Genomic DNA, 24658 nt, shown 5'->3' with positions numbered 1-24658 from the left:
GCCCAGCGCCGCGCCTGAGCCGCTCTCGCCTCGCGGCGGGACCGAGGGCGGCTACGCGCCGCCCAGCGCGTAGCGTCTGTGAGCCCGGCAGTGCCTCGGCGGGCGGCGAGTGCCGGGCGCGGTGAAGGCGGCGCCGAGGAAAGCGAGGGGTCAGGCGGCCGTGCGGGCAGCCCCGCTTCCTTTTGCGGCCAAGATGGCGGGAGACGAGGCGGGAGTGACGCTGGGGCAGCCGCACCTCTCCCGGCAGGACCTCGCCACCTTGGTGCGGACCGCGTGGGGGGCGCCCGCTCGGCGCCGGGGGGGGCTATGGGGGCCGGGGGGCGTCGTGCGGCAGGTGAAGCGCTCCGCTCCTCTCCACGGGGCCGCCGCCGCCCTGAGGGCCGGGAGCCGAGCCGGCGGCAGTGCGGCGGGGCGGGGAGGGCTGCGGCCGAGCGGCGCGGCGGGGCTGCTGTGGGGACCGGCCGGGTGGGTGGGTGGGTGGCTGAGCGGGAGCGGTGAGAACTGGGCGGATCGCGGCGGCCTCCGCGTGGCTGGCCGGCCTGGAGTGCCGAGGGCTCCCACTGTGATAAATAGGGTGCCGCGTCTTCGGAACGGGCCGGTAGTGTGGGCTGCTCGGCGTGCCCGGGTTGGACAGGTGTGCTGTGCAGAGCTGCCGAGGAAGGTGCCTGTTCTTAGAATCACGGAATAGTTTGAGTTGGAAAGAAGCCTTAAATGCCAAAGAATCTGTGTGCCCAGCAAGGAGCTGGGACACCTACAGCTCCATCAGGGTGCTCAGAGCCCTGTTCGGCCTGACAGATCCCGGCACAGCGTGACAAACTACAGAACGTTTTGACAAACTGCATGTTGGTGGTTTTTGTTATTATTTTCTTGTCAGTAGCAATGGTTCATATTCTTTGAGTTTGAATATGAGAATCCTTTTTGTGTTCTAGCAAGTTTGTTAGTGAAGCACATTGGTAACTTCAGAAAGCTTCTTATTTTTCTTTCTCATTGGGTGTTTTGCCAGCTGGCAAGAGTGCAGCAGTTCCTCATTTCCTGATCAACAGGAATTTCCATTCAGCCCCACTCTGTACTTTGTTCAGTGGGCCTCTTCAGCTCACTGTAGCCTGTTGCTGAGCTTAACTTTATGCCAGCCTTGAAGAAAAATGGCATTAGTGCTGATGCTGTACTTCGGGAACAGGGCTCTTGGTGACAGGGTTTGCATCATTCACGGCGCTGTCATCCAGCTGCACAGCGCCATCTGCAGGTCGTGGGCCCATCGCCGGTCTCAGTGAGCTCAGGTGATAAGTTAGTTGTCAAGATATACAAAGGTATAATTGTGGTACATAGAAGGAAATCGTTTTGTTTTGAACCTGGACGTATTACTCATTTAATACTTGAGATATAAGTAAGATTATATTTTAACACAGCTATGGTCAGATTTAATAACATACAGAACCTGCTCGTGTCTGAGTGTGAACATGGTGTGATTTCACAAAGCTTTATATCCTGTTCTGCAACAAAGATGCTTCATGAATCTTTGCTTGAACTCAGCAGCTCATCCGTAGAGATTCACTGCAGGCTTTGAAGTTACCATGAACAGGTTCAGAAAATGGCACAGAGAGAGTCAGACTCAGATCAGTGGAGAAAATATGTACAAGCATTTAGATACCAAATGAATAAACTGTAAAATCTCCTTCATGCAGGATGTTACCAAGCTGACGCCTCTCTCACCAGAAGTCATCAGCAGACAAGCTACAATTAATATAGGTAAAATAACATCTAAATAAGAGGGAGCGGGGAATGTGTTAATGTGGTGCTTCGTACTGCTCGTGTGTTAATGTATGGTATCTGTGTGGGGAAAATAAAATCAGAAATTTGTACTTATACACAGTGATATAGATAAGGTATTTCTATTACGTGTTTTGAGAGACTTGTCAGACCCTTCTAACTTGACAAACACTACAGTTGTACTTCATGAGTACTGCTTTGAATGAAGTGGGGTGTAGATGCTAAGTCTTTTTAATCTTAAGATTGGGAATTGAAATGATTATCACAGAAGCGTAGATTGTAAAAGCATCTGTTGAAGGCTCATTCTAGGCTGTTGTTCGTTTAGACAAAAACAGCTAAGGAATCTGTATGTATTTTGATGGTAACACTGGGCTTACTGGCTCCAGAGCATTTGGGTAATTGTGTTGATGGTCACTGTGCACGTTGAACAGCAGTTAACTGACAAACGTTTGCCTTTAAAACATAGGTACAATTGGCCACGTAGCCCACGGAAAGTCGACGGTAGTCAAAGCTATATCTGGTGTTCATACTGTCAGGTTTAAAAATGAGCTGGAAAGAAATATCACGATCAAGCTGGGCTATGCCAATGCAAAGGTGAGTCACTGTTAGAAATCAAGCAAGTATGTCACTAAGATATTACAAGGGGGACATAAGCTTATCAATAACTATTGATGAATGAAACTTTACAACAAAAATACTTGCAGATTTACAAGTTGGATGACCCAAGCTGTTCCCGACCAGAATGTTACCGATCCTGTGGAAGCAGTACCCCAGATGAATTCCCTACAGATATTCCTGGCACTAAAGGGAATTTCAAACTAGTCAGGTAAATGCTGTGGAATTGGTGGTGTAAATTATGTTTAATTTAGTTATACTTTACATAACTAAAAATAGTCAGGGTTGAGCTGCAAGCTGAATGAGAACAGCAGACCACGTGCTCTTAGGCACTTTAGATTGGATGCCCCAGATGTGAGGCAATATTTAACCTGTGTTCGTTTTATTAGTTGTGGTACGCAATCCAGAGTAAAGCACAACTCTATTTTCTGTCCCTGAGTGCTTTGCTCTGAAGTGAAACAATTTTTTTTTCTTGCTCTGAACATATTAAAGTAGATATTAAAACCACCAGAATAAAAACTAATGCAGGCCTTACATACCCATTCTTTTGAATTCCTTTTTCTTACTAGAGGCAGAAAAGTTTTTCAAGTTCCAGTAAAGAATATGAAATAAAGCCTGATTCTTAACGTGAGATCAGTCTTGGTGCTAGAGTGTAGGTGTCCTTTATTAATTTGACAATCATAGTGTGGTCATTAGAGAAGTATAGTAATCTAAATAGTTGTTGCATGAGTCTTTGCAGTGACTGAATGAGAGTAGTCACAAAGGCTGTTGTACGACAGGATTCTTAGTTCAAGCTATTGTATGGAATACGTGCATTGCTCTAAGTGTGCATTTCCTTCTTTTAATCACATCTCTGGTAGAGCGCTTGTAAGATTAACTCCTGTTGGAGGGTGATTGTTACACAGCTGTTGTTAAGATAGTGCTAAAAAGCATTAGGTTCTGTATTTTGCTGCTTATTTGCTTACAGTAGGCTTTTAATTTCTGTTTACAAAGCAGCAAACTAGTCCCTTGCTCTTTGATGATGTGTTATGTGGTTTCTTCATGGAGCCGATCCGCACCAGAAAGCAGTGCACTGACTGTTATGGTCTTGCACAATAAAAGCATAAGGTTGGAGCTAATGGCTGTTAGTATTGTTTCTGTGTGTAAATCTTTGAAGTGAAGTGTAGTTTTAATCATAGAATTAAAGGTTTATCATTTTTAAAAATTTCAGAGTGGGAGACAACTTATGAGAGATGAGAAATGAGATATAATGTGCTGTATCCTCTGAGTTTTGTTGTTGTTCTGGTGCATCTGAGCCTAGTCTCATATACACATCAATTTGTGAAATACTACAGTAATGCATAGTATGAATATAAAGTATTAAATCATGGAACTCCGAATTTTTATTCAGTAGCCTTCCATTAGTCTGTATTCCTACAAATGTACTTCTAATGTATTACTTCTCAGCATCTGGTTTCATGTTCCTGTTTATTTGCTTTTTAGTTCATTTTAAGGATTCGTTTAATTTGTGTGTCTGCTTAGGTATTCACATTCACAGAAATTATTGGTAATTGGCTTTCTGACCTTCTCACTGTTGTCTGCAACAGGCATGTCTCTTTTGTGGATTGTCCTGGCCACGACATTTTGATGGCTACTATGCTGAACGGCGCAGCAGTAATGGATGCAGCTTTACTGCTGATAGGTAATGATTGCTACAAGAAAGCAGTGCTTTTCTTTATTTTAAATGCCGTAGGTCAACTTCATGCAGGTTTTGAAGTCAAGTGGGATGAGGTGAGTTATTAAAACAAATGAGTGCTTTTGAGATGTGTTTAAGAAGCTTAAGTAAGTAATTTTATAGTGAAAATATAACCTGACTAGCTGTTGTGGGTTTATTTTAAACATAGCTGTATGGACTCATTAGCCTGGTAGCCATCAGCTGGTCAAGACCAAACTCTGTGGTGCTGTACTACAGTAACATTTAGTCAGTGCATTTCCATGAAATGTTAATTCTGACTTTTCTCTGAAGTTTTCTTTAAACCTTTAGCCTCACCCATAGAAGAGTCCACACATATCAATAGTAACAGTAAATCCAGATGGATGTGGGCAAAATTAAGGTATAGGACACAAAACTTGGTTGAGGAAATTGTTCTGTTTTGCAAAGAATAGGATGTGAATAAAACTTATGTTTGTCTGCGGAACACCGTAGTGGTCTACAGTGATAGTCATGTCTCTGTTACATGCTGGTTGGTTTGTTTTTAATGAAGACACAGCAGAAATTACGTTTCTTAACTGTGTGAGTTTTGTCTCCCTTTATGGTTTTTTATATTACAATCATTTTTCTTCTTTCAGCTGGTAATGAGTCATGTCCTCAACCCCAGACCTCAGAACATCTAGCTGCTATAGAAATCATGAAACTGAAACACATTTTGATTCTGCAGAATAAGATTGATTTAGTGAAGGAGAGCCAGGCTAAAGAACAATACGAGCAGATTCTTGCATTTGTGCAAGGTAAGCTTTCACCGGCAGAAGTCTGGCTCAGTGGTAGAAATTCTTCACTGTTGGGAGAATTGTTTCTATATATTTGTGAAAGAAGTTTCATACTTGGACTACACTGGTGTATGTGGTTTGTTAATTTAGAAAGATAGACCATTGGAGTTGTTCCTCTTCCATATTTCAGACTGCTTAGATACAATAATATTACGGCTAGAGCTCAAAGCACTTGATGCAAAACTAGTAGCAGTAGTTTTCATTGTTGTCCTGTAGTTTCCCTTGAATTTGTGGTTTCTTCTTGGTAATGCCGACAGTTTCTCTGCTAGAGACTGTGCAGTAATCTTACTGTGGTGCAGGAGAGAGTGAAGCAGTGTTCATGGGTGGTGTACCTTGTGGGTATAAATCATTTTTCATCTGTTCACAAAAGATTGGCCTTGCCTCTTTTTGAGTCCAGTTCAAGCAACGTTATCCTCCTCTGTCCATCATTTCTGTTTGATTTTATTCTAACACTTTGAGGTTTCATCTTTCCCAGAAGCTTCTGCCACTTTCCCTGCTTGTCTGGTTTAACTGGGATATGTTAAAAACTGCAGAGCTGGGTTGTCACCATCAGAGATAGCTAATGGGTCTCTCCTTCATTCACAACAGTTGCCTTGCATAAGCTGTTTGTAACAGCTATGTCAGCGGCTTGGGGTAGAAATCCAAATTCCTTTGTGAGAGCTGCAGACATTGAGAAATATAGATAGAATTAAAATGAATAATGTTTAGCAAACCTTGATAACTAAATTCTTCTTTCCATATAAATAAGTTTTTTTATAAAATATTTAGTTGCATTGCAAGCCTTAGAAAAGGTTGATTATTAAGTTGATAGGAATTTTGGTTCATCAAAACGAAATCTGTCTTTAAAATTAATACTGATGCATGGAACATTTAGATATCCAATCTCTCTATGGAATTTCTCTTAAGATTTTTTCTGATCACCGAAAAGCAGAACATTATCTGTAAGCAGTTTTCATAGAGCAATTGTAAAACTTCAGTGTACACAGTTACCCAGTGGCAACGCAGTGGCAGTCTGTTTCAGATTGCCTTAAAAAGTAGGTCTGTCTGGTTTGAGCTGAAATGTTGAAGGGAATGGCAGATGCTGTGATACTTATTGCTTTGGGAAGCACGTGGAAAGTGCACCTCAAACTTCATTAGTGCTTTTGACAGTTACAGAACACTTGATTGTGTTTCTGCAAATCCTGTATTAAGGCTTGATGTCAAACTTCTTTCAGGTACAGTTGCAGAAGGAGCTCCAATAATTCCAATCTCAGCACAGCTGAAATACAACATTGAGGTAGTCTGCGAGTATATAGTGAAAAAAATTCCAGTCCCTTTGCGAGACTTTACATCTGAACCAAGGCTTATTGGTATGTAGATGCTTGTGTTTGAGCTTTTGTGGCTGTTATCTGTTATGCCCTTAGAATACCATGTGGCAGGATTCTCAAGAAGGGGTGGGTTTAAAAACAGTGTTCAACTGTTCTCCTCCTTTTGAAGTATTTCCTGAAATCTATATTGTTTGTTCATAGTTGAACTACCGCACTTAAATCTATCTGAGGTAATTGCTGGCTTGACATCGTGTGTACAGCAGCAGGAAAATGTGATTATGATGAGAAGGTTGTTGATTAAAACTTCAATTGCTAGAAATTCCATTTAACAAAGTACTGACAAGCTCTTGTATATGAAAATTATTTATATGAAAGTCCTATAGACAGGGTAGCCTGGTCAGATTTTCTATATTAAGCAGACTCAGTTCTTGTCCAGGATGTTTAGAAATCCAGTTCTGCTACAGGGGATCTGTGTTTTTTTTGTCTTTCCCAGTAATGCCACAAAAATGTGGAAGACCTTTTAAAAAGAAGTTATTAATTCATATGAGCGCAGAGTGTTAAAACAAGGTTACAAAAAATAGTGACATTGTGAATAGTGAAGCTTTTCTCGGAATAGCGAAATAATCAAAGTTGTTAAAGAAAGGCACAAGTTCTTTAAAAACTGGATCTTAATCATAAACTTGATTATATTCTGTTCTTTTTAGTAATTAGGTCCTTTGATGTTAACAAGCCTGGCTGTGAAGTTGATGACCTTAAGGGGGGTGTAGCTGGTGGTAGTATTCTAAAAGGTGTTTTAAAGGTAATCTTCTCTTCCTTCTTTGGAAATTTGTAGTGATGATGAGTAGGGTTTTTTTGTTGTTGTTGCTTTTCTTCTTGCATGCTTAGTACAAGATAAGTATATGAAATTGAATTATATGTATCTGTATACACCTGTCTTTATGTGCCATGCCTCGTTGATGCTTCCCTGGTTTTTACAGGAACAAGAAATGTTTACCTTGCACTTATACATAGATAGATAGATGTAGATATGTATTTGTTACTTCAGTCTTAGCTTTTTCTACTGATGATGTCATCTTCATTGCTTACAAACATTGAGGGAGCTGGGTTTTTTTCTGTCCCACCCCTCCTACTTTCCGAATTACTCTGAGGAGAAGGATGAAAGCCTTCAAAGGTACCTCTAAGCTGTGTGTGGGTTCTTAGAGATCCCACTTCTCCACATAAGTATTCTGTGTGTGTATATATATATATGCATATATTTTTTTTCTCATGGGACACTGTTAATATATGAGAACTTTAAAAGTTATTCTGTTAGGCAAAAAAACAAACCATCTTTGAACATTAATTCAACGTACACCTTCTTTATCTTTTAGTTTATTGGCCATCGGTTACATGGATCAAATTAACTCCATTTTTCTCAGTGCTGTAACATTTCTAAATGAAATATTTAAAAATAAATGCAGACCCTAAAATTTGCACATTGGAGTTACAACTAATAAAAATCCTTTGCAAAAGCAGTTATTTAGACTGTATTGGAGAGAAAAGTAATTGTTTCATTGGATGTAAGATTCAGAGGTTTAGGTATTGTTAGGTTTATACTAAATAGCGCAGAAGATCTGCAGTAGCCCAGAACCAAGGGTTTGTGTCCATACTACAGTCTTGGAATACGCATGTCTTGCCTGTGACTAGAAGATTAGCTTTGAGTTCCTGTGAAACAACCTGTCAACCACTTTCTCACTTTGATAATTAGGTCGGTCAGGAAATTGAGGTCCGACCTGGTATTGTGTCCAAGGACAGTGAAGGAAAACTCATGTGCAAGCCAATCTTTTCCAAAATTGTGTCACTCTTTGCTGAGCACAACGATTTACAATACGCTGCTCCAGGAGGACTTATAGGTAAGGATAGGATATTCTTTTATGAAGAGATTTATTACCTAATGCTTATTGAAAACACTTGATTATTATACTAAAAGTCATTGCTAAATGAAACCAAAAAGGCTATGAGCAATTTAATGTGTAGTTAGAAAGAGACAGATAAATGATGCTTATGGAAAACCTGCATTTATGAAATAATTTATTGGATGTCAGTAGCCAATTCAGTTCAGCTTAAATTGTTAATTGTATCACCTTTAACAGTAGAATATTTCTTCATTCTGTTTGGACAAAGATCGCAGTCTTGCTGACATTCTGACAGTGCTGCCCAGATAATAGGCAATGCCCAGTTCATTTTCAGTGTATTTTCGGTATATTGTTTTTAGATCTCATTCAAGTATTTGAAGATGTGAATGTGACGGCCACTTTTCAGTTACTCCTTGTGACATTCCTTGTTGTGTTGTAGGTGTTGGAACTAAGATTGACCCAACTTTGTGCCGGGCTGACCGAATGGTAGGGCAAGTTCTTGGTGCGGTTGGAGCATTGCCTGAAATATTTACAGAGCTAGAAATTTCCTATTTCCTGCTGAGACGACTGCTGGGTGTGCGCACTGAAGGAGACAAGAAAGCTGCAAAGGTCTGTACTTAATAAATTTAGAATTAATAAATTTCAGAGTACCGCGGGCTGTTCTCTGATTTCTGTTAAGATAACTTGTGCAAAGTTGTATTAATATGTACATTTTGGAACCATATAGTAGTTTTGTTTCCCTCTTCATACATGGCTGTCATAGATCTGTTGTCTCTTTACTGCTGTAGAATAAAAGTTTTCAGAGGAGTAGGAATTCAGAACAGAGTAGGTTGAAATACCGTGAAGTATTTACGTCTTCAATTCAGAAGTTCTTCTAACCTCATTTGTAGCTGTTATCCTTTTCTATCAACCTATTAATGTGTGCAGTAATCAGCTTTATATACACACCGATCTACGTTCTGCTTGTAGGTTCTCTCTCTGAAGAGCTTTTTAAAGCTAAGTATTTCTGAAACACGGCAGTCAAAAAGAAAGCGTGAACTTAATGCATACTGTGGTCTCATGTTCCATGATCCTTTTTACTCTAATCAAACTACAAGATCATTTTTAGTATTAAAGCTCCTTTTTGAATTAAAATCTATAGACTGCTTTGTGTAAATCAGATGCTTTAGCACTTTATCCTCCGTGAATTGGTTTGTTTGGGGTTTTTTGTTTTTGAGGAATCATTTTGATGTATGTAGACAGATAATTTAAAGAAACAGTAAAACATTCCACTTCATAGCAATATCCAAGACAGTTGTTTTGCTTTCAATGCAGTATGAGCAGTGCTAGGTATGTATTATAGAAAATGGCATTACACGCTTCGTTGGGATTCCTCTATAAGAATCTGTGCTACTACATGCAGAGCGTATTTATACATTTGTCCTTCACAAGAGTTAAAAATAGAAAACTTTTTATCCACAAATGCTCTTTTGCATCATTTGTGCATGGGCTATATATAGATTATGCATTTCTCAGCCATCTCGTTTCTGTGGCAGTTGAATCACAGAAGGTGTTCAATAATGCCTGTGGTATTTTTCTTCATTTGAGCGATTGTGCTGTTGAATACTGTTGTGCTTAGTGTGAATAGATTGTTTCAAATACAACAGCTTATGTTTCATAGTTTCGTGTGTGTTATTTCAGGTGCAAAAATTATCAAAGAATGAAGTTTTAATGGTAAATATTGGATCCTTATCTACTGGAGGAAGAGTCAGCGCAGTAAAGGCTGACTTGGGGAAGATAGTTCTGACTAACCCAGTATGCACAGAAGTGGGAGAAAAAATTGCCCTGAGTCGAAGAGTTGAGAAGCACTGGCGGTAAGTTGGTGTTAAATTGGTAGAATGCCTAGCTGTTACTGTATAAAAACTAAATCATATTAAGAAGAAAGAGGTAGATCTGATCATGCTCTAGAAAAGGCATCTCTGTTTTAAAGAATTCCTCTGAACTTGCAGTGCAACCTTTAAAGAAGTAGTAGGGGAGTGGAGATGGGGCATATGAAGTTCTAGTATTACACGTACTCTGAACAGCGGGAAAAGTATTAACTACTTTGATCTGTTTAAATGTCAATTATAAAATGTCTGTCTGCACTGAAATATATGGAGGCTGAAAATGATGAGCAGGTTTGATTGGTGATTCATTTTAGGCCTAACGTACTTCTTTGTAGATGATTATACATATGGTACCTTTTACGTATTCCATATATACATAAAAGAATAAGAATGTAATAGTGTTTGGATTCCTTGACCCTACACAGCTCTTACAGTGTGAGAGACAGTATAAGGGAAGCATTCATCTGAGATGTTCTTGCTGTATGAAAAAGAACTGAGATTTAAATATCAATGGATGATTTTTCAGATATCAGAAAAGCATGAGCAATTTAGTACGTGCTGCCTTGGAGATAGTTGATAAATCAGAGAACTGGTTATTCCCTGAGGAAAGGGAAGAAAAAAATGGGGGAAAAAAAATGATGTGATTTAAACATACTAAAAAACCCAATCCAATTACAGTCAATGAAAGCAAAATGAAAAGGAGAAACTACGTATATTGGAAACAATGCTATTTTAAGCCACAGACTGCCAACCTATGCAAATTCTAATGTGAGTTTTGTTCCAAGGCATCTGGCCTTTGTAGATTACTTCTTGCTCATGAAACATAACCAATTTTTGCCAAAGGCTGACTTATCTCTCTATGGTTGGCATAATGAGAAGGAAACTTAACTGCTTGAGGGGATGGAGTACTGGAAAATGAGAAAGCAAGAAAAGGAAAAATAAAATAGGCAATAAATACATAAAGGCATAGAAGTTAAGTAGCTAGCAAATGGCGAAGCAAACGACGTGCGTTAGTGATTGTAAGGAACTGTGGCTTCAAACATGGGATGGCTACAAGCTATGAATATGGTCTCAAAAAGTAGGAAGTGCTGCAATAGTATAATTCAGTTCCTCTTTTTGCTTATCTGTCTAAGTCCAGAGGGAGCCCTACTGTTAGCAAATTACATGGGAACGCACTTGCGGTTTCTGTGTATCTCCCTTGCCAGAAATGAAAAATGTGTTAAAGATAGTTCTATGGACTGCCTGCTGACTGTGAAAATGAACACATTCTTTTAAGTATATTATTCTGAGGCAACAGCGGCCTATAAAAGGGGCTTTGATTGTACCAAACTTACCTGAGACTTGAGTTACCATTTTGGGTTGCAAGTTCATTAAGAGTTAAATTTGCAGTTTACTGCAGTTGTCTGTATTTTTCCATGTTCCTTTCTCTTTGAAAGTAATGCAGCACTTACAGGTAGAAAGCGATGAAGCTATAATTACAGTTAGCTACTCCAATATACATTACAGAATTTTCCATTTTTAAATTCACTATTCAGCAGTACTTTCTTCATTGATTACAGACATGCCAACGTTCTGCGTCCCCCATCCTTCTTTATTCTGTTTCTACTAACCACTCTTAGATCTGGTGGGATGGTTTGTGAGGGAGGTGAGTGGGGAAAGAATCCAAGCGTCTTAAGAGCTGACGGCTTAAGTGTAATAGAAGTATGTTGATCCCTTCTGGGTGTTTCTGTCTGCTATTAAAAGTGATACCAACTGTTTTTCTTTTTTTCAGTTTAATTGGTTGGGGTCAGATCAGAAGAGGAGTGACAATCAAACCAACTGTTGACGACGACTGAAGAACAAAAAAAGCACGCTTCATTTTTAAAGATGAGGAGCCCATTTCTATTTTGGAGGGAGTGTATCTTCATAATGGAATTGGAAGCTGTGCAACCACTGTCTTTGAATTGTATGGCTGTTGTACACTATTGAATTTTACCCTCTTACTAAAATACTAGTCACTATCACCATTAAAAGTGTAAAAGAATTGGCGTAGAAGTGGGTTTCATTATCCACGTTTTAGTAGAAATTGATTGTACATGTCTCACGGCATGTCTAATTTATGTTATTTTGTGTGTTTTGGACATACCTGTTTAACATCAGTCAAGCCAGCCCCAGTGTAACACACAAATGATAAATGTGGTATTGAAATAAAATATTGCTTATTTTCATCATATGATGTTTTGCGTAACAAAAGACAGTGGTGGTTGTTCAACCAGTACAAGAGCTAAAGGCAAGCAGAAGTTATTCTGGCCTTGAAGACTAGCGCCCTTTCTGTGCATCCTCTTGCCTTGTTTAGGTGTTTCTGCTGTTTACAGGAAAAGCTTTCTTCCTAAGTTTGTGTGTAGGGCTGTGCTATGCCTTATAGTTAAGATGGTGGCACTGACTGACTTAAATTTGTCCCTTCCAGTATTACAAGGACCCTTAGATAAACTCCCCCAAGAGAAAGACACAAACTGGATCTGAATCAGCAGTACTTTCTTTGAACTTAATTCAGAATGGATTTATGAAGAGAACATAGTTAGTCTGAACCGTAGCTCCTTGTCCTCGTGGAACTCGATGTGTCAGAGTTTAATTTATATTAAGCTCTTGAGCAAATCATAGCTGTGATCTTGAACTATAAAATGCCTGGAAAAGGATGTAAAGGGAATGATTCTGGAGGAAGAAATCAGGATGGGGGGAATGATTTATCGACCACGTGTGCTTGGCTAGTCTGAATCTTGCTCTTTAGGAGAAAACAATGTAGTATACTCAACTGTGGGGTACTAACACTCATTTAATGTTTCCATTTGTACTAATGTACTTAACTTTAGCTATTTTATATACTAAGTTCTTTAGCCAGTCCTGCTACTTTCCACATTTTTATACAAAGTACTGCCTTCATTTGAGTTACTCTCTTTAGTACCTGAAAGAGCATTCAGGGGGTCAATTTTTTTCACTCACCATAGTGGACATCGGTGAAGCAGGCTGGTTTTGTTTCCTATTGCGCTTTGTACTTCATATTGCCTTATTCCATCTATGTTCTTGTACTCAGTTTCCTGGTTTGTAAAGTACTTCTACCTCAGATGGTGTTGAGACTAAATACATGAGTATTTGTGTAGTGCTTCTCTTTTTTAAAAGAGAGCGTCAGATACAGTTCTTCCTGATTCTTCTGTTACTTGACCAGCATAAAGCTTTGAATGTGTCATTCAAATATTTCACCTTCAGTGCTTTGGAAGCTCATTTCTGTAACTCTGAATTCTAAAACCTTAGATAAGCTGAAGTCATAGTATCATAGTATCGTGCAAGTTGGAAGGGACCTTAGAGATCATCGAGTCCAACCCCCGGGATTCGAGCCCTCTGCGTAGCAGCGCGGCACTTCTACCACTTGCACCACAGGGGGGATTCGAACCTGGGCCCTCGGTGTTGCAAGCGGCATTTCTTCCACCATGTGCCACCGGGGTCCTGACTAATCTATGGGCATGGGGGCCGCCACAGAGAGCAGGATCAATATTGCCCCAAAACTGAAATCTACTCCAAAGAGTTCTTCCTCAGCGTACTGAATGCATGGGTGTAACACTACAGAGATGCCAGAATGCTCTGAAAGCGGTTATGCACCCATAGGTGTTTCTGGGTATCCAGATACTTTGGAGATTAGGTTTTACTGTCTCAGTCTGTAATTGAGAGTAAGTGCTGCAATCTTTCCAAAAGCCTTAATATATTCCTTCACATAGGTAACTAATAAGTACGAAGAACTTGTCTTATCCTACTGCTAGGACTAGCAGTCATATCTACATCCTTCCAGCTGCACATCTGTGGGTCATTACTTAATTTGGGCCTAAAATTCTCTCTGATACCAACTGCTGTGGTAGGTACCAAATTTATTAAGTGGATACAGAGTGTAAATGATATTAAGGAATGCTTAGGTTTGTGCATGTATGTTGTGCCATGCAGGACAAGCATTGCCTTAGCGCAGATGATAGCTGAAGAACTCTGGACCACAGTCTCTTCCTGCCTTCCTAAGGGTAGGGATGTTAGGCAACTTGTGGGCTGTGATCTCTGTGACAAGCACCATGCTATATATCCTGCAAGTACTACCCAACTAGTTGTTGCTTTTTGTTGTTTTTGTGCAAGGGGGGCAAGTTAGTGATGGACAAAATAAAACCAAAATGCCTTTTTGTCTTTCCCCACTGCTTTGGCCGTTTCCGCTGCTTTAGTTGTGTTCAGAACTACTCTGAGCTGACTGAAGGGAGGAGGCATGTCGAAGTATGGAGCATCTCTCCTAGAATACATTGGTTGGCTGTATAGCTGGAAGGGTTACACAGGAGAGCTTCCAGCGGTGTGCTAGTGCTGCTGGTAACAGCTACAAGCTGGCTTTGCCCGGTGTCACAGAAATACTGGGAAGACGTCATTGTTTGATGACACAGCAGCATTTCTCTAAAGCATGAGTACATTTGTTACTTACACTGTTGCATACATGCAACACTAGCTCTCTAGCAAAAGGTCAGTGAGCAGCTGTGCTGGAAATAGAATAATTCTGAGATGCAGAAAAGGAATAAAGAAAGATGAGAGTTTCTATTTGCGTGTGTTACAACCAGAAGGATTAGCATGGTGGAAGGGTGATACAGAAGTGTAACAACAGAGGGACCAGCACAGATTGGATATTTCACAGGAAAAGTAAATGTGCTCACCCGTCTCCAAAGGTCAAGGCTCACAGAATGGACTCTACAAGGGCAGGATATCCAGCTGGAGATCCTTCCCCAGTGGCAGTCAGCCCTTAAATGAGGTATAAGAGAGGCACAGCCAGGCTCCACCCCTGCCGGTCACACAGCTGAATTGCTTTTACCTGTGCTCCCAGGGCTGAGCAGGTCCTTTCCCCAGCTGATCAGTCAGTGGCTCAGGCTGTGATTCGGCAGTTCCCATACAGTGTGTGATGCTTTATGGGGTCTGTTCTTTGAAGAAGTAACTATAGGGCACTGAGAAAGCCTTGAAAGCACGGTTAGGCTTAGATTCAGCAAAAAGAATCAGGATACCATTTTATTTTGTTGCATTGTGTGCTTTAAGAAAAAGAGGTTTTAGGAAAAGTTGGTTTGTAATCACACCGAAAGGCAGCAAGAAATAAGATTCCTGAAGTACAGGACTAGTTGCTCTCTCCTGGTATTTCATAGGGGTCTCTTTTAAGCTAACCCAAATAAAACACAGGAGGGAAATAACGAGAACGCAATAGCGGTTCTGACAGCCTGGCACCAGTTGTGTTAGCTTCTGTGCAGCCCTGCTGTTTGACCTCTCGTACAGCATTTTGTAGTGGCTCCTGTTAAACAAGAGCACTGTCAGAGGGTGACTGCAGGCGTTGTGTCAGGCGGTGTTACTTCAGCATGATGTAAGGAGACGGTGTGACGCAACAGAGCTCTGCGGCACCGCACGGAGGCCTCTTGTGCAAACGGCACAGAGCTGCAGCGCTGCGGCAGTGATTCTGTCTGGAACTTTCACGTGTCTTTGGGAAGTGCCAAGTGCAGGCACAGCTCGCACCGCGCTCCGAAGAAGCGTGAATTTTTCAGCGTCTTAAAACACATCTGCACTTCTAGACGGCATCTCGCTGCCTGGCCATCCCTTCCAGGCCATACGATGGCGCCTGTGCCTGCCTGATGGCAGTCAGCTGCCTGCCAGCCGCGGTGGGTGTCCCGTCATTACCATCGCTGCTCAGCACACTGCCTGCTGCTTCCAGCTGCTACAGTCAGACGTGTCTGTAAGTAGCACAGACATGTAAGTTTGCCTTTCTCAACTGGAAAGGGAAAAAAAAAATGACAACCTGAAAAAAGCGCCCTTTCTCCCCCTGGTTAGGGGTTAGCATGGGGTAGGCCAGAAGGCAGCTGCTGGCCATTCAAGCTCCTGCCCATGGTAGGAGCAAGGCCCTTTGGGCAGGTCTATGTGCCTTTCTCCTGCTGGCAGCATAGGGGTTATTTGATGTGAGGCTGATCTGAAGGGATTTTGGAGCACTCAGATGTGTCAGGGCACAGCTCTCCTTCATTGCCTTTCTGCAAACACTGATAAAGAAATCAGACATATGAGACAGGGGTCGTTCTAAACAGAAGGATACCCTCAGCCGTCTCCCCTGCCAACACTGCAGTTAGTTACTGCTTCAGTTTATTTACGATATGATTGAAGTGCCTGAAAAGGTTTTCCTTCTTCAAATGTGCCTTAAGGTTTTCCCTCAGGCTGTATGATTCATTTTTGTTCCTGTTTGTGCTCAATCATCTGTTATTAATCTCAAAATGTTTCATTGACTCTAACTACTCCCCCCTCAGAACTGAACACCTCAGCTTAAAAATTATGGTTTTATAAGGCTGGTACTGGATATACAGCAGTAGAATATTCTTTCTTTTCTACTTTTTCCTGCTCACAGTGAAAATGTCACCAATAATAAAGCTTAGCAAAAAGTATTTCCCATGTATCCCCTCAGCAGTAATTGTGAAGGACTCAATCCTTTATAAATCTAAAATGGAGTCACACTTTTCACCAACGAAGGTATGAGATCATAATTATTCCTTACACAACACATGCAGGCATTCCCATATTCCCACATTGGCTTTGGCCTCTCGCCTGCCTATCTGGTAACACATGTGTTAATGCGCTGAGCCAGCAGCACCAGTGTGTCCCAGCACACCGAGTGTGTGCACACCTCAGGCACATGGAGTGTCCTACTAATACCGTGGGACTGTCAGGCACTTAAAGATAAGCTCGTGTTTTGTTTCAGAGCTTTAATCTTAAATTACTTCCATTTTCCTGAAGGAGGCACAGTCCTTTCTTCATGTTCCTTAGTTCACGCTATTGCTATTCCAGTAATGTGTATCTTTGTGCTGGAAATTTACTTTTTCCCTTTGCAATGCAACATTTGCCTTTTTAAAGGACTTCTAACTTTTTGCCAAGATGTCTGTGCAGACACTATTAGTACAGACAAGTGGACTCTCCATCCTTACCAGTGCGACTTAGCGAGCTGATGGGCTGCTGACGAGTTCCTGTGCACACTATTACAGAGCACAAACCCCCCACCAATGTAAGGAGCCCACAGACTCTGCATTCCAACTCAAGTGAGGATGAAGAAATAAGGGGCTTCAACAGAGAGACCTTTACTTCCAGGAGCTGTGCTTTGCTTTTACTTTTGTTCCATTCTCAAGTCCTGTAGGTCTAATCGTACATGAACATGTCACGTCACAACATGTATTTTCATGTAAGTTTAGGAAAGAAATTGCTCGTGTCTGTACTGGAGGAACCCACTTTTCATGTCTATGTGGTATCTGGGATCTGAGGGTTTCCAAGTGCTGTCATGTCTCATACACACGTAGCCGCAAGAATTTTGCTTGACACAAAGTCCACTTTCGGGTTCAGTCTTGAAAAAATAAATACATAACTAAAAAAAAGAAGTTTATACTGTTGTAGAGTTCAAGTCCTACTGAAAGCAGAGTTTGCCCCTCGACGTAATGATTTGTTTTGTAATGCCCCACTGCCTTGCTTAACTGTTTATTAGAGAAGGGAGGGGCTGGCACAGTCCTATTTCAAAACACAATGCTTGTATAGTCACCGAGGCAGATAGCCCTCAGGGCCCAGTGCAACTTCTTTAGCCAAGAAGAGAATAAAAATACCTTTTAAGTGTCTGAGTCCTCCCCAGCCCTTCTTTTGTCAGGGTCTCTCAGGCTTTCCTCCAGCAATGTGTTGGGTTGAATTACCGCTCCTTTCACCTTCATCACATGTACCAACGGCTCACAAAGAGGTATGTTTGATTCTCGGAGAAAGAAGACAAATGAAATGTGAGCCTACAGAATTATAAGGTAAGCCTTGGATTGTTGGTTTTTTTCTTTTGTTTTTCCCTAAAACGATGAGAATTTAAACCAAGAGGATGTTATTTGAAACCGTGGAATAAATGATTAACCTCCCTACCCCGTTAAAAATTCCTTTAGGCTTGCGCAGCACTCAATTATGAAATTAAGGTGGAAATTCTGCCTTTAACAACTAAATGTCAAGAAGTCCGCTGAGTATTGGTAGACCAAGGAACGTCAGTGCTTTTCATGTGTTCTCCAGAGGACAGCAGGGATCCCTGCTCTGCACAAGGACCACTCTGCTGATTGAAATTAAGATCTCTTCTCGGAACAATTTTCTTCCCATAAATTTGATTTTCTTTATCATTATCATTATTTTTTAACAAGGGGGGAAAAAAAGAAAAAGAAAATCTGCAGTTTTGACCTCAGGCAGCTCTAAAAATGGTGTCTGGAACCTTCCCAAAAACAAAACCAGATTGAGGCCAACACCCCTAATGGAAAATTTCAGACTTGTGAAGGCTGGCAAAATCCTACGAGCAACTGAAAACTCGTGTGGTGCAAAGTGTCACACAGCTTCAAAGTAAGGGATGCCGTGCTGCCCGACTCCAATGATTTAACTACAGAGATTACCTGAGATATACAACAGGGCAGATCTCATTGGCCTTCCAGCGTTTTCACCAGTTTAGACATATTAGGTCAGCTTAAACCCGTTGCCTTTGCATAACACCACCATGAGAAAGAATGTAAACAGACAGATGCTCTCCTGTCACATCCCTACAGCCACCTTGCAGAGCACAGCACAAGTAGACCCAACACAGGCCCTTTACATTCCTCCCCTCATTCCAAACTCACTTCATGCTTCTGCTGGGGGTTTTCTTATGTCAGACACTGTTCTCTGAGATGCATACCTGAATAAAAAAGTCAGTCGTCAGACTTGTAATTTGGAATGCATTTTTTGTTACTCTTCTTTGTAAGTAGGAACAACTGGAGGCTCTGTCCAAATCGGAGCCCATTCTTCAGATATCAAGCTACGCTAACAAATACAATGCTTATGTCCCATTTTATTGTTCAGCATGTCTACTTCCTACTGCCATTCAGTATCCCATCCTTATCATGATGAACTGCCTCCAAATGAAAAAAGTTATAATTCTTTCATAGGGTTTTCCTTCATACCTTATTTTTCATCATTTTAAGGACCCCAGCAAGGTCTACAGCAGGACTAGGAAAAATTACATGGTCGAACAGTCTGCTCAGGAAAGTGGTGGAGTCCCCCTCTCTGGAGGCATTAAAGAGAAATATCAAAATGGCACAGAGGGACATGGTCTGGTGAGAGGACTTGTTAGATCAAGCTAATGGTTGGACTTTCGATGATCTTAGAAGGTCTCTTCCAAACTCCATGATTCCATGGTTCTATGAAAGTGTGCTTTGAAAGACTGCTGATTATATGAAAACTTGGTTCTCTGAAAGAGTGGTCGAGTGTTGAAACAGACTGAGCACAGAGGTGGTGGGGTCATTGCCCCTAGATGTGCTCAAGGAATGTGAAGATGTGGCACTCAGGGATATGGTTTAGTGGGCAACATTGGTGGTAGATGGACAGTTGGACTGGATGACCCTAGAGGTCTGTTCCAACTTTAATTAATCTACAATCCTATGACTCTATAAGCAGTTTTAGTGGCAATTACTTCAGAAGAATGTAGTGTACTAGTAGACAATTCCTCAAGTCAATCATTTTTTCACTATTTCATTAACTACAACTAGCTTTCCTATCGAAATATTTTTCTCTTATCCCTTTATTCATTTTCCTTAGTACCTAAACCTTTGGCTCCCAAGGATTTCAACTGCCTGTACACATGAGCAGCCCACTAAACATCTCCAGCTGATCTGTCTAAATTTATCCTAAATTTGGAGACAGATACATGCGGTCAAATTCAATCACACTGCTGAAAAAAAAAAACAGGAGAGCATTTCTGGTCCTAGAGGTAATTATTAGGCTACATCGTGGGGTAGCTCGGTACGCCTGAGCTCATTTGGCACTTATATCTCTGAGCTTCCTGGTCAGTAGCTTGGTGCCACGAATATTGGAATGGGCTGTAATGTGCCTGTCTCAGTGGGCCATCCATTTATTCTGACAAACATCAAGCCAGATGCTGCCTGAACCCCAGGCTTTCTGAAAGCCTGGGCGCTTCTCCAACCCAGGTTGTGCCTTCTAAGCTTTGTATCCCATGAGAAAACAAACCCAGGAGGACTGCTGCTAGGTGCTGAACTCAGAGGACAGAGCAGGTGACTGCCACAGAGCTCTGTGCTGATTTTATCCTCTATTCAGTGAGGCAAATAACTAGCAGAGCCACCTGGAGAACAAGCAAAACTCTACTTGAGAAGAGCCTGTGATCATTTTGGTGCCAAAAGAATACCAACAAGAGCTGTGATTTGGAAGAGGGTTGCAAGGTTTTAAAGCATTTGCCCTTTGCTTAGTGATACATGGGCAGTTCTGTAGGCTTGCAATTCCCTATCTACATGACAGATGAATGGTATTCATCTCTCATTCCTCCATGCAGCAGGAATTCCAAGCCCTGGCTCCTTTAAATATCCTGTAGTTCCTTGGGGCATCTTGTATTCTTTGTCTCACTGCATCTGTCCTGTGCTGCGATTTCTGTGAATTTGATGATGTTGGTTTCTTGGGCATGAAATGACTCAACACCTCATACTGCAGATAAGACATCCTGTGACTTCCATATGACTTCAACTGCCTTCACTTTGCTGTAAGCAGTTTCAAGGGACTTCACTTTGTACATTCAGACTTGTGCATGGCCATATGCCTTTATTACAGCACACAGCAATAACCAGCACTGCTCTTTGAGGTGCCAGCAAGTGCCCTCTTGTTCCAAGTGAAAGGAGTTAAAGACCCAGTTTTGGGCATGGTGGCTGGGATTAAACCAGCTCTGATGCACTTCTGTGGGCCACAGCCAGCTCCTCACTGTATGCCTCCAGGTCCTGCACGGAAAGCCCTGAGACCGTGATGATGGTCTGGTGATGGTTACTTTTAATTCATAGTATCTAATGCTATGTTTTGGCTTTGTGAGAAATCAATGTTATTACCACACGTTTTAGTTCTTGCTGAGCAGTGTTGTACAGAGCCAATGATGTTTCAACTTCTGGTACTGCACTGGCAGTGACGGGGGCTTCAGGGCACAGGGGACAGACCAGGACAGCTGACCTGAACTGGACAAAGGGATACCTCATACAGTATGACATCACGTGAAAATACTATAAAACTGAGGGAAGGTGCCTGGATGGGCTTCCATTCTTGGAGACTGGTTGGACACCAGCCGGTGGGTGCTGAGCAATTGCACTGTAAATCACTTGTTTGGTAAATGCATATTATTATCATTACTATTAATATTTTCCTTTTCTCTCATTTTCTGTCTTAGTAAAAAGTTTCTTTATCTCAACCCATGAGTTCTACTTTGTTTCCTCCCTGACTCTCTCCCGCATCCCGCTCAGAGCGTGGAGAGAACAAACAGCTACGGGGTGCTGAACTGGTGGCTAAACCAAAACAATATTAGTTAATGACATTAGTTTAACTCGTAAATTAATGTCTGGACAGTCATTTAGAAAATTTGCACAGCCCTATGCAGACTACAAAAATTACAGTATCTCACTGTCTGCCAAACAGCAATAACTACCTACAGGGCATGTCCTGACACAGCAGAAGGAATGATTTGAAACTATTCCTAAACAGAAGAAAAATCTGAACACCAAAAATAAGTTTCCACGTATTCTTATAGATACCTGGAATTCTTTCCACTTCTGAAATTACAAGGTCACCCTGACTTTCTGTATGGCATAAGCCATTGGATCTCACTCACTCCTGAATCAAATGGCTTGGATTCAGTCAAAAATATGAGAAAACCAACCTGTCTTGAGCTGAAGAAGTGAAGGGGGAGGGAACCCATTCTGTCCCTTGTGTTTTCTTGTGGTTAATCACATTTTATTGTTTAGAAAGTAAGCTCTGGTTTTTAAATTGAATCCGCTGTTTGAACATCCAGCTACCAATTTTGGCTACATCTTCATGTATTTTTCAACATAGTAATCACCATTAGCTGACTTGTGTGGATGAGCTGATTGACACACTCTTCATTTTGCGGGGCAACAGCTCTGCATGGTGTCCAGAGCATGGTTTATCTTTCACATCACTGTTGCCGCTACTGAAATGCACCACTTACTGCCTCACTGTGCTCACATCCACTGGTTGGTCTCCACGAACATTCAGCAAGCATTGATGAATGTCACTGGGAGCCATTTTTTCTGCATGGAGGAATTCAATCCCACAGCATTACTTCACATGCACTTAGATTTGTCAAACAGCTCCTCTGCTGCCATCTGTCACATGGCAACAAAATATAATGGGATACTGGTGGGAAGGTTCAATCTCTATTGCCACACCACCAACATTCACCTTGGATGTCGTGGGCCAATATAATAAAGTAGAAGGCATTACTTTTGGAGCAGCCGTCATACAAATTCTTTCATACTTGGACATGTTAAGAAATAACTTTTCTCCCTGAGCCACACTCACTGGTGTTAGCTATACTCTTATCCTTTTACTCTTCATCAAAGAAATAGTGCGTTTTCTTATCCATGATTTTAATGGGGGCTGACTTTAACACGATGGGCTGGTTTATTAGTACCTGGCTCATCTTGTTCAGCCAAATGAGAACTGTCCTGATAGCGCTCTTTCTGAAATTGCTCAAATATTTTGAGACTTATATTTATTACACTAAATGAACCATCTACCTCCTCCAATGACAGAGGCAGGCAGGAGTGTATTATTGTATGGGAAATTGGCAATCACAGCCTGAACCTCTGATTAATCAGCTGAGGCAAGTGTTGGGTCAGCTGTGGGAGCTCAGGTGAGAGTGATGTAGCTGTGCTACCAGAAGGGGTGGAGCTTGACTTCACCTCCTCCAGACCTCATTTAAGGGCTGACCACCACTAAGGCAACATCTCTTGGAGATTGCTCCTTGGTGGATATTGCCTCAGTGATTCCCAGCAGACTGAATGCTTCCGTATGGGTGAGTTTTTCCTTTAGATAACCTTTTGGATATTTACTACCATTTTTACATTATCGTCACCATGCAATTCTGAAGAAGGTACCACTCTACACTTGCCTAGTGAAAAGTACAAGCGTAGGGCATTTTCTAATTGCTGCTGTCCAGAAATACCTTGTGAGGTGTAACAGACCTTTTGTTTGGCAGCCTTTTCTTTATTATGATTACTTATAAGACTCCAGGGTTATCTGGAACTGCTGATCAAATAGGAATAGAATGATTGCTCATCCCTCGTACTTCATTTTCAGACACCCCTTTACAAGGAATCCTTTTCAGTAAAACTATCCCAAATACACTGTGCATGAAAAATGCTCCTAGTACAGTTGTAGCTTGTACTGTAAATCACCACTTTGGTTATTAAGATTTATGCTACACTTCTTCCTAAGTAAAATAATTCTAATAATGGAACTAGCCTTGCTAACAAACCTATCCCAGCAAACATTCACGCTCTACAACTTGCCCATTTCTGTAACTTAGGGCAGTTAGTTAGCAATGGTACGCCTAGAGCTTCAGAAATGTGGTAGGGTTACTTGGGCCTTTGTATTTGCTAAACATGTTGTTGATAACCAGGAAATAAGGCACAAGATAGACAGGAAGGAACTGAGACTGAAAATGGCTTTTTACTAATTTCTGGAATTTGTAAATTATCAGTGACATGGGTGCAAGCATTAACAGCCATAGCAACTTCCAGCCGCACCAGTTCTTCATGACGTACAGAGCTGGTAGAATGCACATTTACTCCTTTTGAGAAAACCCATGTGGAGCCTGAGCAAAACAGCACAATGAACAACGTAATAATTAAGTCTCCAAGTAAGAAATTACTACTGTGTAGCTTCGGAATTAACCCGGTGATGACTGAGTTTGAGTAGAATTCAAAAGGGTATTTCAGCAAAAGCCACAAGCTCAATTGGTCAGTGCAAAGTCTGATATAGCAAGGTTACCTACTGCTGAGCAACAGACACTAAAACAAGTTTTAGGGAAAACTAAAGACACGCCGGACCACAGGTAAAATGAGAATCAAAAGGTGAGGGCTCTGTTTGTAGGCTGCGGAACAACTGGGCTACAAACTAACATAGAAGCTATCGTCTGTATCTGTATTAAATCTAGCCCAATCTCACCTCTGATAGAGGTCTGAAATCCTGTTGTTTATCATGTATTTCTTATCATTTGTCTACTGCATTCCAAAAAGTGCAAGTTACACAAACATTTATGCAAATGCATTATGGTTTTACAAGTGGTGCAAGCACTCTTGCACACATTTTATCTACAGTTTTCAAGCATGTTCCTGCTCTTGGACTCCCTCATTACATGTGAGAGAAGAAATGGCTGTGAATATCAGTTGTGAACGTGGCTTCTTTTCTGGCAGCTCAAGAAATGGGAGTTTCCCATTCCTGATCTTGCCAAGCACACAGGCTGACATTAGAAACATTAGTAGCTGAGGATAACATTTAGGTGATGAATAGATCAGGACTAAGTCTCTCCTTAGAGGTGAAATGGCCACATGCTGACAGTGTGAATAACCAAGTATGGTCAGAAAAAAAGGTTGATATTCATACTTTCACAAGACATCTGGAGATATGTCTTCCAATGGCATCAGCTTTTTTGACGCCTCTCCTTCCAATGACCTCATGTTTGGATACACTGAATAGTTGAGGGTAATGTGTCACATATTCTGGACTTCCATGCCTCAGCTGAATGAGCAATTTGTGTGTTCTTGGAACTAACCAGTTTGTGGGATGTCCTGCC

General features: G+C 41.4%; 1 protein-coding gene across 1 annotated transcript; it reads left to right on the top strand.

Annotated features, from left to right (window-relative positions):
• Positions 1–115: 115 nt before the first annotated feature.
• Positions 116–11998, top strand: EIF2S3 (eukaryotic translation initiation factor 2 subunit gamma). The gene is made up of 12 exons (XM_072327056.1): positions 116–262; positions 1683–1746; positions 2234–2361; positions 2472–2593; positions 3969–4063; positions 4711–4869; positions 6123–6257; positions 6920–7014; positions 7963–8107; positions 8550–8719; positions 9791–9963; positions 11747–11998. Exons 1-12 carry the CDS (start codon positions 194–196, stop codon positions 11808–11810), a joined length of 1419 nt encoding a protein of 472 aa, XP_072183157.1. The 5' UTR covers positions 116–193; the 3' UTR covers positions 11811–11998.
• Positions 11999–24658: the final 12660 nt, after the last annotated feature.

Source organism: Excalfactoria chinensis, chromosome 1, assembly GCF_039878825.1.
Source record: "Excalfactoria chinensis isolate bCotChi1 chromosome 1, bCotChi1.hap2, whole genome shotgun sequence".
Lineage (NCBI taxonomy): Eukaryota > Metazoa > Chordata > Aves > Galliformes > Phasianidae > Excalfactoria > Excalfactoria chinensis.
The sequence above is the reverse complement of the archived record's forward strand: the minus strand, read 5'-3'. Positions and strand labels throughout refer to the sequence as shown.

Excerpts from the sequence above, each read along its gene's own strand:
- EIF2S3 (XM_072327056.1), top strand. The coding sequence starts at position 194 with ATGGCGGGAGACGAGGCGGGAGTGACGCTGGGGCAGCCGCACCTCTCC. Across the intron at positions 6,258-6,919 it reads ATCTGAACCAAGGCTTATTG|TAATTAGGTCCTTTGATGTT; the intron begins GTATGTAGATGC and ends TGTTCTTTTTAG. Across the intron at positions 8,720-9,790 it reads GAGACAAGAAAGCTGCAAAG|GTGCAAAAATTATCAAAGAA; the intron begins GTCTGTACTTAA and ends GTGTTATTTCAG.